Raw genomic sequence first — 13,515 nt, forward strand, 5'->3', positions numbered from 1 at the left:
CACATGATGGACGCATTCCCAATTTCGCTAGTAAAATGGAGGACCACTCACATAATGGGGAAAAAAATCTTTCAGACATTCTTGTAAAAAAGGGAAAGGAAAAAAAAAAAAAAAAAAAAAAAATGTAGACAAAATGTGTGCACTATATAAGCTTTTTAACAACTGTTCTCTCATTTTCTTTTTTACTTTGTGGGTATTGGGGGAAAAATTCTCTGCTCGCTCATTTATAAGGTTACTCAATTAGCGGGGAGGAAAATAATAGGATTTATGGCATCATGCGTGCCACTATTTGTGGTGAAAAACTGTCTGTCTTCGAATCCTCCCCCACGCCCCTATGTTGTAGTACATCATCGGGAAAAAGAAAAAAAAAAAAAAAAAAAAAATATTTTTTTTTCACTTTCCAAAGGGAAGTTATCTGAACCGCTTCTACATTTTAAGTGAGTTCTCCTTAACCGAATGCAACGGAAATTTGGAGGACAGCTCACTGAGTATTTCTTCCTTGTTTAATTCTTTTCTTTTTTTTTTTTTTTTTTGGTGAAATGGGAGGAGAGAGGCACTGCTTAAGGTGTGCATTTTGTGAGCATCCCTTTTTGCGAGATATTTTTTCCGTGTGACGAGAGCGGTAAAGGGGTCCCCAAATTTTTGAAGGGTGAGAAAACCTAATCAGGTGCATGCTATGTACACTTATAGTAGGCCAAAAAAAAAAAAAAAAAAAAAAAAAAAAAAAAAAAAAAAGACTCCCTAGGTGGAAGATGTCCTACCTCTGTTTAGTGTTCTTAGTACATTCTTTATCTAATCCGATTTGCTTCTATCTAAATGTAGATTCTCTCCGTGTGGACAATTTGTTCCGACTCCGCGGTGAGTCCCGCACGTGTTATCTAATCCGCCTTGTTTCTGCGTAGTCGACGCTTCTTCCCTCAATGAAGCACCGAGCAGAGGCAGAATTGGGGGGAGGCAATTCCCTCTCCCCCAGTAGACACCCGCGAAGGGAAAAAATCACTCCACTGATGAACCTAAAGAAAGCACTGCTCGATGCAGACGTGCTGATAGATGTGTCCAAAATTAAAATTTACGCCAAGGAGAATTTCGATCTTGAATTAATAAACAACGTAAATGATCGGTTCGTAGAAAAGACATATAACTTACTGCTAGACACAAGAAAAAATATAATTCCCGAAGACGAACTTAATGATTTTATATTTCTGCTGATGAATGAAAGAAAGGAAAACAGCCAACTGGAAAAGATGAGCAGAAAAGGCCACGACAAAAGTGAGTCCGCCAAATGTCCAATAAAAAATGAAGTTACGAATTTGATAAAAAAAATGAATAAATTTCACTTTTATTTTAAAGAATTTCTCAAGAAGGATAAATTATGGATGGATGTTGCAGATCGATGCGATGGAAAGGGTACCACGTGGGGTAATACGAAAGGTACTACCCTGGATAATCGAAGAACACACCAACAATCACCTGTCCATCAGAACACTGACAATGCGTGCAGAAAGGATCGCACTTATTTGTCTCACATACAAAGGAAAGGTGAAAAGGGAATGGTGGAAACCTTGTATTCACAGAGTAAGGAGAGAAAGGAACACCGGGAAAAAACAGAACGAGCCATACGTAGCTTGTTGAGTAGCGGACTCAGCGAGATGGAAGAAATGACAGAAGTGCCTGAGGAAATACATAACAGTTTCGCAGGATTAGAACATGCAACAAAAAAGATGGCTCCATTTACCCAATGCGTAAAGGTACAGAAAATTCCCCCTTCCTCTTCTGATGGCAATAAGGTAATAGAAACGGAAAACGCGCAACCCTACCCTTGTTATTACGTAGAGAGAGGAGGGTGTGCCTTCCAAAAGGGCTGGACCAATTTGGCTGGAGGGAGAAGCACACATAATCGGGGGAGACACAAAGAGGGCACCAATCAGTTAGGAGGTGTACCAGACGGCGAGAACATCGGTGATGGTAATATCAGTGATGGTAACATCAGTGATGGTAATATCAGTAATAGCAGTAGCGGTGATGACGACCGCCCCAGTGAAGTTTTGCGAAGGAGTCATTCCGATGGAGCCAAGTACTACCTGTACAGAAAACACCTCTTTGAAGATCGTCACAGGCAACTCGCACACGGGTCTTCACTCACGGAATACGAAAGGTATATAATCCGAAGGAAGAAGAAGAAGAAAAAAAAAAAAAATAATAATAACAAAGATAAAGGTAACCAAAATAGGGAGAGTCTAATTTCTTTACAAGTTCCAAATGTGCTAACATGTGATTGGAAAAAATACCGAAGGAGCAATAACAAAGGAAATACGCATAGAAGAAATAATGTGGACAACTATTTGGGGGATGCCTACAACAGTTGTGAACACCCCGTTGAAAGGAACCCAATTCTGGGTGCAAGTTACGAAGAGGATTTTTCCCGCAGCTACCTCCACGAGGAGAATAACCATTTTGTTCACACCGTGTTGGGGACGAAGGAGGAGAAGAGGCATTTTTCAAAGAATTCAGGTTACGCTAAGGGGAATATTAAGGGGAATATTAAGGGACATGCTATGGGAGGCATCACATGGCGTGAGGATGGGGGATATTCAACCACCGGAAAAAAGGGCCTTACTCCCCCCTCGGTAACAACGCGATCCGCTCCGATCATTCCGCAGGAGGTTTATTATAAAAAAGGGGTTCTCATAAAGTCGGATAATAACTCCTATCCTGAGGGGGAGAAACGTTCGGATGAGTTGTGTCCAGATGATGGAGAGGGACAACTGTCAGAGGTACAAAAGCGAGGTAGGGATGATATTCATCTGAAGGTGCCCAATGGACCCTGGCACTTGGCACGATCAGATAAAGGAAATGGTATCATAAGTGCATCAGGGACGGGAAGTACTCTTCCAAGTGGAAGGGCTACGAAGGATATCTGCAATGGTAGCGGTATGAGGAAAAAAGGCTCAAGTGGGGGGTTCCACACGGATGGGGAGATGACCAATGTGAAGGACAATGGTTTAACACCCCCCAGTGGGGTGGTAGATAAAGAAAAAAAGGGAGACAGAATAGTAGACCATAAAAAAAATGTATCTATAGAAAAAAAAGAAAAAACGAAAAACGAAAAATTACATCGTCCCGTTTGTGAACAAACCGATAGCAGTACAAAGGGGCATGTACCCGGAAAAAAGGACGACAACATTTCTCATTTCGATGAAGAAATTCCGATGGATAAGTCAAATGAGTGGAAAAGCGATATTGAATCAGAGGGAGAATTGAACACCTTGGAAGAATCAAAGAAGGATAATAGGAATTATATTTGGAGCGCGAACGATTTGAATCACCCCCATGATTATAGCCCTACTGTCAGCGCAAAGGACATCAACGAATTGGAATTCTTCGAGAGGAAAGTATCGACCCTGTTACATCCCAAAGGGGAAGTAGCTCCCAACATTAGGAGTGAAGAGAATTACGATGTGAGAAATAAGAATGTGAAAAAATATGAAGAGGCCATGTCGAATAGTACGTCCACTATGGATTACCCCAATGAGAGACACACTCATGCGCACAGAGATATTTGTTCATCTGTTTCGCAAAATGGAGAAAGGAGTCTATTCCCTGATTATGCATCCACCTTGGGGAGAGACAATGCCGATATGTATGTTTCCTCAGATGAAAGGATTGAAGATGTTGATCTGGATGAAAGGTACAGAAGGACGCATCCAAGGAGGGAACAGAAATATAATTCTTTTGGAAAAGAGACTCTACACAAACATGGAAGAAACATTCTTCCAGAGGGTGCTATGAAAGAGGGGGAAGGATCAAATTTTTCGAAGAGTTCCACGTATGATCATGCGCTGATTAGACACATGGAACAGAATGCTGAATTTTATGAAAACATTTCTCGTGATATGGAAGGCTTCACGAGGGGGTTACAGAACGAGTCGTTTTATAACCATCCTGGGAAGTACTTGCATGGGGATGATTGCAGTCCCCATTGCACTTCCCCTGGACACAGCGCGATGAGCTTCAGTCAGAAGGATTTTTTACTTTTGAAAAAAAAAAGAGAAGAAAATTCCAGATTGAGCAAATGGCTAAACAAAATAAACGCCAGAGAAAATGAGAGAAAAAAAAAAATCCAGGAAAAAAAAAACGAATCTATAAAAAAGGAATTGGTAAATTGTACCTTCCATCCCAGGGTCAGTATCATTCATCCGAATAAAGTGAAAAGTTTCATAAAAGAGGAAGGCAGAAAGGGAGGTAACATGAAGATAAACACGAAGGGGTACATCAAATTAGGTCCTCACAATGGTAAAGACGAGTATCAGGAAGACACCCATGTTCTTGCGCGTGGGGTCGATAGACGCGCAGGTAGGGCAAAAGGAATCACACGCATTAACACCGGGTGGACAGATACTGCCTATGATAACGGTGGCATATTACCCATGGATAGGTATGAAGAAGCAGTCATGCGTGAAAATGTGGTAGGCCGAATGAACCGAAACATCGGTGTGAGGGATCCCCATGGTAGAGTGCCTGCAGGGGGGGCGGCGAGGAGAGGATACCATACCAGGGGAAGGTATACTGATGGGGAAATACCTGGTGAAGAAGACATGCACAGCGAGAATCGAAATTGTGACGATAGAAGTAGCGGAGAGGAGCCCTACCGGGAAAGTAAAGTAAAACAGATAGATAGGAATGAGCTTCTGTACTGGAAAGCCATGAAGCAGAAAGAGCACCTCCAAAGGAAGAAGGATGCTTTTGAGGAATCAAAAGAAAATAAATTTAAAAGTGAATGTAAGTTTAGTCCAGAAATAAAAGACAACGTGAAGATATACATGTCTGATCTGCCAAAAGGGTACAACAAAACTGTGGAAAGAATCAAACGGGGCGTCGAGGAAAAGAGGAGAGTCCATAATTTCTTGGAATACAGGATCCCCGTGAACACAAATGAAGATAAGAATGCACAAAATTCCCTTCGTAGTAAATGGCAAGGGGGTAGGACTACCACTCTTTCCCCGTTCAGCTTTGACAAGGGATTCTACAAGGTGAAAATAAAGCCCGTTTATTTTGAAACGAAAATAAGGTTGTCCGAAAATAAAATTGCATCTCTCGCAATTCGGGAAGACGAGGACCCCTTGTACATCATTGACATATTTTGTAAAATCCATGCAATTAAGGATGAAGACAAGAGGGTGCTTTATGAATATGTGATGGATGAATTGGGGAAGGCTTCCCAGGGTAGCTAGCCAATTGACGTAGGAATGATTATGGCGAGCTGTATCTTTGGCGGAAGGGGCCCTCTTCTGCTTCGCTTCCTGAGGAAAACACTTCTGAGGGTTAGACCCCCATTTATGCATAAAATCCCCCTTTCGTACTTATGTGTGTGCACACTGATGCGAGAATTTGTGAAATCCCCCTATGGGTGATAAATGTCATTCTTCCATTCGGTTATTCTATTTTATTTATTATTATTTATTATTTTATTTTATTTTTTTGTTTTTTTTGTGTGTGTGTACCCTTTTTAGCATACAATTTATGGAACGCGGCAAAAATGTATTCGATTTCATTGTTATCTCTACCATTGCATACCCTATGTTCACCTTTGAGGCATTTGCCATTGGGGGGGAGAAACGCAAAAACAACGGCGCGCAGTCTCATATATAGTGAAGTGCAAAAAAAAAAAATTTGCTTCCTCGTGATGAAAGAAAACATGGCTATCTTTGGTGCGTTGTAAAGGAGGAAATGAAAAAATGGAGACATTTTTCTCTTTTTTTTTTTTTTTTTTTTTTTTTCCCTCTCATTCATTTGGCGCGTTTCATTTTCAGTATTGGATATCATTCATGCGGACAAAAATGAGCCGGCACCTTTGACACATTCCCTTGCTCGGAATCAATAAATCTATGCGGAAGAGGGAAGTCTCTTCGCTTTTTCCTTTTAGCAACTTTATTTCTCCTGAACGTGGAGCAGTTGAATAATTGCAACGGGGCATTCGCTGTGTGTGAAGATCGCCCATTTCAAGGATCTCCTCTCCGTAGGGGCAACATGAGCATACACATTAATCGTCACATGTATATTCATCTATGTGCATTCGCAGCTCTGCAAGAAGCACCTTCATCACATATGTATATTCAATCCGTACGTACTGCATAAGCATGTGCCAGTCGTAAAAGGTAACTCGTATGACAAATTGTTTGTGCAAAAAGGGAAAAAAAAAAAACATTTCTACACTATTGGGCATTTTTCTTGGGCACAATTGCAGATGACCACATAAATATATAATTTTAAAAAAGGTAAAAATTACCACTCCGTCCGATCGTTTAAGCATTTGGAGAGCAAACATTCGCTCATTTCACTGCGATGGATGCGAAGTGGGAAAGTGAAAGGGAAGTTACTCAAAAAGGAGCATTTGACGACTGAGCATCGGAGAAATTGCTTCTTTTTGTGAGACAGACCGCTAAGCATGATGTGATGCTAGTTTGAAGCACCTTTTTGTGATTATTTTTGTGAAAACTTATCTTTTTATCCTTACCACTTCTTACTTTTTACTCCTTTTGAGTTTTTTTTTTTTTTTTTTTTTTTTTTTCTGTGTGTATGTCCCTGTCAGTCTGGTACTGTGGAAGCAATTCGCAGTAAGTTTGGCGTCTCCTTCGTTTCTTTGCACAGATTGGACATTCATCACTGCATTGGAGAGTTGTAGAGCACCCATCCTGTCGTGCGGTCACATCGAAGTGTCCACTTCTCTGTGCATCTTCATTTGCGTCCTCGGTGTATCTGTTCTGATTTCGTGCATTGGTGAATTGTCCATTCGCTCAAGAAAATGAAAAACAATGAAGAGTGGGAAAAGGAGAAGATTTACGATCGCCAGCTACGGCTATGGGGAGTAAAGGCACAAAACCGAATGATGAAGTCGAACGTGCTAATACTTGGGTTAAGCGGTATCAACATAGAAATATGCAAAAATTTAATCCTTAATGGAATTAACATAACCATAATTGATGACAATATAGTGAATGAAGAAATGGTTGAAAATATATTTTTTTTGAACGAATCCGACATAAACAATTATGCATGTGTACCTATTTTTAAAGAATTGAAAAGTATAAATAAGATGATAAATATGAAGGCATACATTGGGAGAATGGATACTTCGAATGACAACATAGTTATTGACAGCGAATTGGTACAGAAGGAAGATGGAGAAATAAGTAACACACCGACGGGAAAAACATTCAGCGTAGAGGAATACATAAGCACGTACACCTCTGTTTGCGTCTCTTGTGAAGATTACCCTTTATACAAATTAGTGAAGATGAACGAATTTTGTCACGACAAAAATATCGGCTTTTTCGCTGCAATGTGTAATGGGAAATTCGCTTTTTTGTTTTCTGATTTTGGCAATCACGTGATTGAGGAATCGTATTATAAGGTGAATGAAGGGCAAAGGAAGGGTGAGACAGGTGCGAACAAAGCGGCGATGCAAATACAGTATTGTAAATTGTCCCACTTTCTCAAAGTACCTTTTGAAAACTTTGACAAAAAAACGAACAAAATTATTTACCCCATGTTTGCTCTAATCCTATTCGAACAAAATAAACAACTGAATAAAAACGATAAATCGATTGACGAACAGGAATTTCATACTTTTTGTGATCAATTTAGCCTCTCAAAATGGAAGGAAAGTTTAGTAGAAATAAGCAAGACTTATAGGGTTGGCTTTTCACCAACCTGCTCCATCATGGGCGGTGTAACTTCGCAAGAAATTCGCAAATTCGTGTCCAAGCAGCACGAGTCCATCCCCAACTTTTGCGTTTTCGACATGAACCAAAACGTCGTCTGCACATCGATGATTTCATGAGGGGGAAGTGAGGAAATGGTGAAGCGAGGAAATGATGAAGCGAGGAATTGAGGGAGATCGTATGTGTGCACGTACATATTCACACATGTACACATTTGCATGTCCCGTTCAGGCGAAAACGACGGAGCTAGCCAAAATAGGAATAAAAAAAAAAAAAAAAAAAAAAAAACAGGCGTAAGCGCATAAAATTACTGCTAAATGCTTGCAGCCCCCTCATGGAAGAACAAATAAGGCTTATTGTGTGTTTATTTTTGTCAGTCTATTTTGAAGACACCTTTATTACATATGCCCAACTTACATTGTGTGATAATTGCAATGTGGCATTTTCGCTTAATTCGACGTGTACACGTAATTGCATATGTGTGTATGCCACTTTGCATGGATGCTACCCCCCGTTTGTTTAAATTTTGTGCACACGCTTTAACCCTTTTTGTGCACAGGAAAAATTAAAGCAAGCATTAGCAGATATGCACAACTACATATGTATACTTGTGCGTATATATTAATTTACCCCTACATGGAGATTTTCCCCTTTTGCACAAATGACGCAAGTTAATGGCGTATACCCATGAACTACCCTTTTTGGAGACTTTGCGCTTTACCTTTTTTTTTTTTTTTTCTCTTTATTTTTAGTACAACTTTTTGAACGCTTTTGAATTGTCTCAACCATTGGAAGCATGTCAGAAAAGGAAATATTGCCTGGTCAGGTAAAAGTTTTAAATGTATCTGTTTTCTACGTAATACATGACACTGTTTATATGCCCAACATGTGGCAATTTTCTGCAAAAATAATGCCCAAACGAGAGTTATTCTTCCATTTGGAGTTTAATTAATAGAGGGAAATATATTTATTCATCTCATTTGTTCGAAGAGGAGGCGCATATAAAGAAACGTGAATGCGTAAGAAGGCTATGGCAAAGGCGCGTTCGTAATGGGGCTGTGAATAATTCCCCTTGTTTTCGGTGCCTTGCCCATTGGTATGGCGGCGCCGCAGGGTTATTTGCTTGGAACGTTTTTAATAAGCTGGTGGGAGGGAAGCATTATGTATTCGAACGTTACGTATGCATGTTATGTATGGATTTTTTTTTCCGCGCCAAGTGATATATATAAATACATATATATACATATATATATACATATACATATATGCATAAACTTACCTTCACTGAGTAAATACTTATCCTTTTTTACGGAGTGTTAATATTACCTCTATTTCTTTTTTGATTTCGTTTGATTGAGAATTTTTCACAAATTAAAACGTCCTCCGACTCTGAGGCACCTTCCCATTTTGTACATTAAAAAAAAAAAAAAAAGGATGAAACTTTTTTCATCTCACAAATGGGCCACTCCTGTGAGAGCAATTTTTTTTTTTTTTTTTTTGTACATTGAATGAGCGCATGTAGTTGTTTGATGTAAATGAATGTACGTATCTCACCTAACAGCACTTGCTATCAAGCGCAAGTGAAAAGTGAGCAAATGAGTATGCTCTGACGTAGGTACTGTAATTACATGTCATGCTTTGTACCCTTTCGCAAAAGGAAAGCGAAGGAAAAGGGGAAAACACTCCCAATGCTGCAAAACGCATAGCACTTCCTTTTTTTTTTTTGTGATAAAAATTTCTTTGTTTTTTTTTTGAAACCATCTCCGTTCGCCTCCTACATTTTTTTTTTGGAGCCATTGGTCCAGAACAGATCGATTAGGTTGATCTGCGTAGTTCCCGCATGCGTTCATGTTAAGTGTGCATGTGCCTGAGTGCGCACACGGTAAAGAGTTTCAGACTGGCACAGCTTCGTTCCATCGCACCGTTGCAGCGCCTCGGCATTGTAGCATTATATCATCACCCCACCAGATCAGTTTTGCCCCTGTACACAAGTTTGTTACGCGAGCGTAGCAGCCACCCTCCACTGTGAGCACACGCATCCGACCTCGCCCACCTGTCCAACCGTACAACTGGCAAACCAGTCGCGGAAAAAATGCTCGGTGGAAAAGAAAATGACGGCTCCTCCAAAGTGTCGATGAAAAGTAAAAACATAAAGTTAATAAAAGTGCCAAAGTTTGTTTCAAATAAATGGCTACAATATAAGAATAAAGATATTGTTGGTTTATTGGAGCAAAACAACAATGAAATTACAACCCTGTATATACAGAAGGATGACACTGATAACGTAAAAAAGTTGAGGTGCAATAAGAGCAGTACGCTAAATACATATATACTGAAACAAAGTAAAGTGTCGTTAAATCCGAATAAGGGGGTAAGCCCTAGCAGCTCCCCGTCTGGCACGGCGATGACCACTGCCCCTACGAACGCGAATAGTAGAACTAGCGAAAATACAAGTCAAAGTAAAGTTAAAATTAACCTGAACAATCCTGTAAAGGAAAATACGGAAAAGAATAAAGAAACTGATTATGTAGTGTGTGCAGATGTGTTGAAAAATTGCGAGCATACATACTCGTTTTTGCCAACGTTAGATGAAGACTATTCCTTGGTACTAAAGGAAAGACACTATAAAACCAATGTGAAAAAAAATCGATTTACAATTATCGAAACAAGGAATGAAGAAAATATAGATTCCTCTCATACCCTGTTTAAATACTACACATCTGATGATAATTTGCTGAACGCCAGTGGAGCGGGAAGTGCTATGGGTGGTGGGGCCAATATCCCAGGCGCGGCTAACACGACGAATGACCCTGGCCTAAGCAGTGCGAACAACGTGAGTCATGTGCATGGCGTGAGCAGCACGAGCAGTAGGGACAACAAAATGGGAAAGAGTAACAAGCGGACTCTTCAGGACACTGATGGCCATTTCGGTTCCTCCTCTGCCTCGAAGCAAAAGGCTAAACAGGTTAAAAAAATGCACGTTTTCGATCTGGATAAGACGAAAATTAGTATGTTCAAAATATTCGAGCGAGAGGGGAAAAAGGGGGTCCCCTTTTCCATTTTTGCCAAAAGTTTTAACATCCCGTCCAATTACATAAAAAATATCTTAGACGAAATAGCCGTGAAAAAAAATCGGGTAACGGATAAGAAACCGGTGTACTTTCTGAAGGACTGCATTGGTTGACGAGGGAGCAGGCGTTTGTCACGTAGCTATATCGGTGCAGGGCTCCCAGCAGGGATCACGTGCACATAGTGATTTATTCGTTTGCGCAGTATGGCGTACTTCCGTCTCAGGCCAGTTGTGTGATGAGAGATTGGCATATGTGCTTACGAGGGATGCCCTCACCCCATGCGGGCAGTTAGTTGCAAGAGTACGTCGTCGGGCAGTTCTGCACTGTGCAAATATTTTTTTTTTTTTTTTTTTTTTTTTTTTTTTTTTTTTTTACAAATTTTATCCTAGGTGTGACAGTATGGCACGCGCGTGTCATAGGTTTGTGGAATTTTCTTTTTTTTGAGTTTGGTGAATTGGGACGACATAGCTAGCTGAACATTTAGGCGAGCTCTGTCGGCTTTGCCGATTTGATCTGTTTGGCCTATTTGGTGAATTTCTTTCGGCTCTTCATAATCCATTCAGTGGGCAGTTGCTCCGTTTGGCAAAAGAACTGGATAACCTTGGTGGGGTTGCGCAGACAGCGGCGACGGTGTCTTCGTGTTCTCGGTGCTCTCGCAACATTCTTTATTATGTACTGCGGTTCTCTGAAGTTAGTTCTACTGCTTCACTCGTTTTTTTTCTTTTCGCCTATGTGTAGTTTAATCGCGTCGGATATGACTGGTATTTCGATATAGCTGAGAAGGGGGGGGGTGATGCAATGCAGGTGAGGTTGACTCGTCACAACAGTTATGCTCGGATGTGTATATATACATGTCGGGGAAAGAAGGCGGAGCGTCCCTATGGGTGATCCATTTTTCTTACTATCCAAGCAGAGAAGAGAGGAACGGAATGAGCAAGGAACCAAAGTAGATGGACATGGTGGAGTACAAAATTGTCAAATTGAAAATGTCCGTGTCGTTGTAGGAGTAGGGGAAAACGCGGAAATAAAACAAAGCCAACGCATAGCCGAACATGGATAATATTAAGCTCTGCGGAGGGGTAAAAGGAATAAAGGGGATGGAATGAGTGTACGGGAAGAGGGAAATTACGTTCTCTTTTATTATGTATTGATGGGAGAATTTGCCATGTTAACCCTAACGCATGTTTATAGGCACAGTTAATCCTCCTTACCTGCATATGGTGATACCTAATGAAGTAATGAAACTTGAAGCGGTTCTCTTTGACGAAGAGGAAGTACAGACCCATGAAGGTGCCAAAGGATAGAAAGGGAATGGACGAGTACATCTGGTTTAGTTTCTCGATTTGGAAGAGGTACCTGGGGGAGAAGTGGTTGTCGGAATGACTGCACGCGATGTAACATTGACGGACGACACACTGCGAACGTACGTGGTGATTTTCCGTTTCTATGTGTCTCTACTCCACCCCTGGTTCACTTTTCTCTTTTCCCAATCGGTAGAGGAAAAAAGAGAAAAAAAAAAAAAAAATTCCTACTTGTGTAGCGACGGTGGGAGCATATTTACGAGTGGCATTACAAAAGCCTGCATTTGTTTCGGAGAAAATTGTAAGCGGCAATGTTGTGATGAACATGGACGGGCATAATAACGTGCTGCGTACTTTTTTGTGGGTGAAGAGGTGGCCAGGGTGTGCGGCAAAACGTAACTACGGCAGGTTATGATATTGTAAAACGTGCCCATTGCCCCTCTGGGAAACCCACCTGAATAGCATCTATGAAGGGAAGAATATAACTAGTGGAGGCAATCAGTTTGTCCAACAGCGTAATGTCACTTTCTCCTTGAAAAGTGAAATTCATTTTTTCTTTCAAGGACATGTGTACGTGGCTGTGTCTAATTTTAGCATTTGTCCTTGATGTTTTGTTCACAGAATAAAATAACTTTCCCCCCGATACCCCAGTGTCCCATCTACCTTTCGTATCTCCTACGTATCCCCATTGTTTAAAATTAACTTTCATCGAATTGTGCATTTTCATAATCCTCCCGTTACGGAAGGCTAACACATTGGGGGTTAAAATAATACATGCTAAAATACAGGTGAGCAATTGTATACCCATTTCTTTATATAGTGTAATTGACGCGCGTGTGTGTTGACTGGGAGGGCTTCATTTTTTTTTTTTTTTTCGTGCGCGGGGTTCAGCACTAATTTGCGATCGCTTTGTTTTGGCCGAGAAATTAATCATCTATGCCCAAATGAATCGGCACAGAGAAAGTTTAATCGAACAAACATGTGCGACTCAGAAATGGTTAAGTAAATGTGCAAAGCGCGTGATGGGGAAATGTGAAAAATTAAGAAATAAATTTTTTCAGCAAGGGCTCCACAGAGTTAAATTCCCTTAAGGCTTATCTCCAGGGTTAGGTGCTCCTGGTGGCCATTGCCCGTGATATTATGGGGGTCGGTATAGCTGGGCACACATGGCTTGCGAATTGCAAAGGGGAAAAAAAAAGGAAAGTGGCGACGAAAATGGTGGGCGAAGTGTTCTTCATACAGTTAATCTTCATCTTCTTACATTCTTACCATCGCCCCATTTTTTCTTCCCGCACACCACATCCAAAAAAAAAAAAAAAAATATTAACGATGTACAAGATTTGTGTGCTTATGGAATCAATTTTTCTTCATTTATTTCTTTTTTTCCTTAAATTATGTTTCCATCTTTGCGAAAAGTTGCCC

At 40.6% G+C, this 13,515-nt stretch overlaps 4 protein-coding genes across 4 annotated transcripts; 3 read left to right on the forward strand and 1 right to left on the reverse strand.

Annotated features, from left to right (window-relative positions):
* Nucleotides 1-920: 920 nt before the first annotated feature.
* Nucleotides 921-5,231, forward strand: PKNH_0942300 (conserved Plasmodium protein, unknown function; the record flags this gene model as incomplete). Its single annotated transcript, XM_002259411.1, has 1 exon — nucleotides 921-5,231. The coding sequence occupies one exon, from the start codon at nucleotides 921-923 to the stop codon at nucleotides 5,229-5,231; it is 4,311 nt and encodes a 1,436-aa protein (XP_002259447.1).
* A 1,571-nt stretch (nucleotides 5,232-6,802) lies between these two features.
* On the forward strand, nucleotides 6,803-7,840 carry PKNH_0942400 (SUMO-activating enzyme subunit 1, putative; the record flags this gene model as incomplete). Its single annotated transcript, XM_002259412.1, has 1 exon — nucleotides 6,803-7,840. The coding sequence occupies one exon, from the start codon at nucleotides 6,803-6,805 to the stop codon at nucleotides 7,838-7,840; it is 1,038 nt and encodes a 345-aa protein (XP_002259448.1).
* A 1,973-nt stretch (nucleotides 7,841-9,813) lies between these two features.
* Nucleotides 9,814-10,905, forward strand: PKNH_0942500 (transcription initiation factor IIF subunit beta, putative; the record flags this gene model as incomplete). The annotated part of the gene is made up of 1 exon (XM_002259413.1): nucleotides 9,814-10,905. The coding sequence occupies one exon, from the start codon at nucleotides 9,814-9,816 to the stop codon at nucleotides 10,903-10,905; it is 1,092 nt and encodes a 363-aa protein (XP_002259449.1).
* A 592-nt stretch (nucleotides 10,906-11,497) lies between these two features.
* Nucleotides 11,498-12,901, reverse strand: PKNH_0942600 (apicoplast import protein Tic20, putative; the record flags this gene model as incomplete). The annotated part of the gene is made up of 5 exons (XM_002259414.1): nucleotides 11,498-11,567; nucleotides 11,695-11,861; nucleotides 12,004-12,148; nucleotides 12,325-12,371; nucleotides 12,548-12,901. The coding sequence occupies 5 exons, from the start codon at nucleotides 12,899-12,901 to the stop codon at nucleotides 11,498-11,500; spliced, it is 783 nt and encodes a 260-aa protein (XP_002259450.1).
* Between the last annotated feature and the right edge of the window lie 614 nt (nucleotides 12,902-13,515).

This window comes from Plasmodium knowlesi (assembly GCF_000006355.2).
Source record: "Plasmodium knowlesi strain H genome assembly, chromosome: 9".
NCBI classification, from domain to species: domain Eukaryota; phylum Apicomplexa; class Aconoidasida; order Haemosporida; family Plasmodiidae; genus Plasmodium; species Plasmodium knowlesi.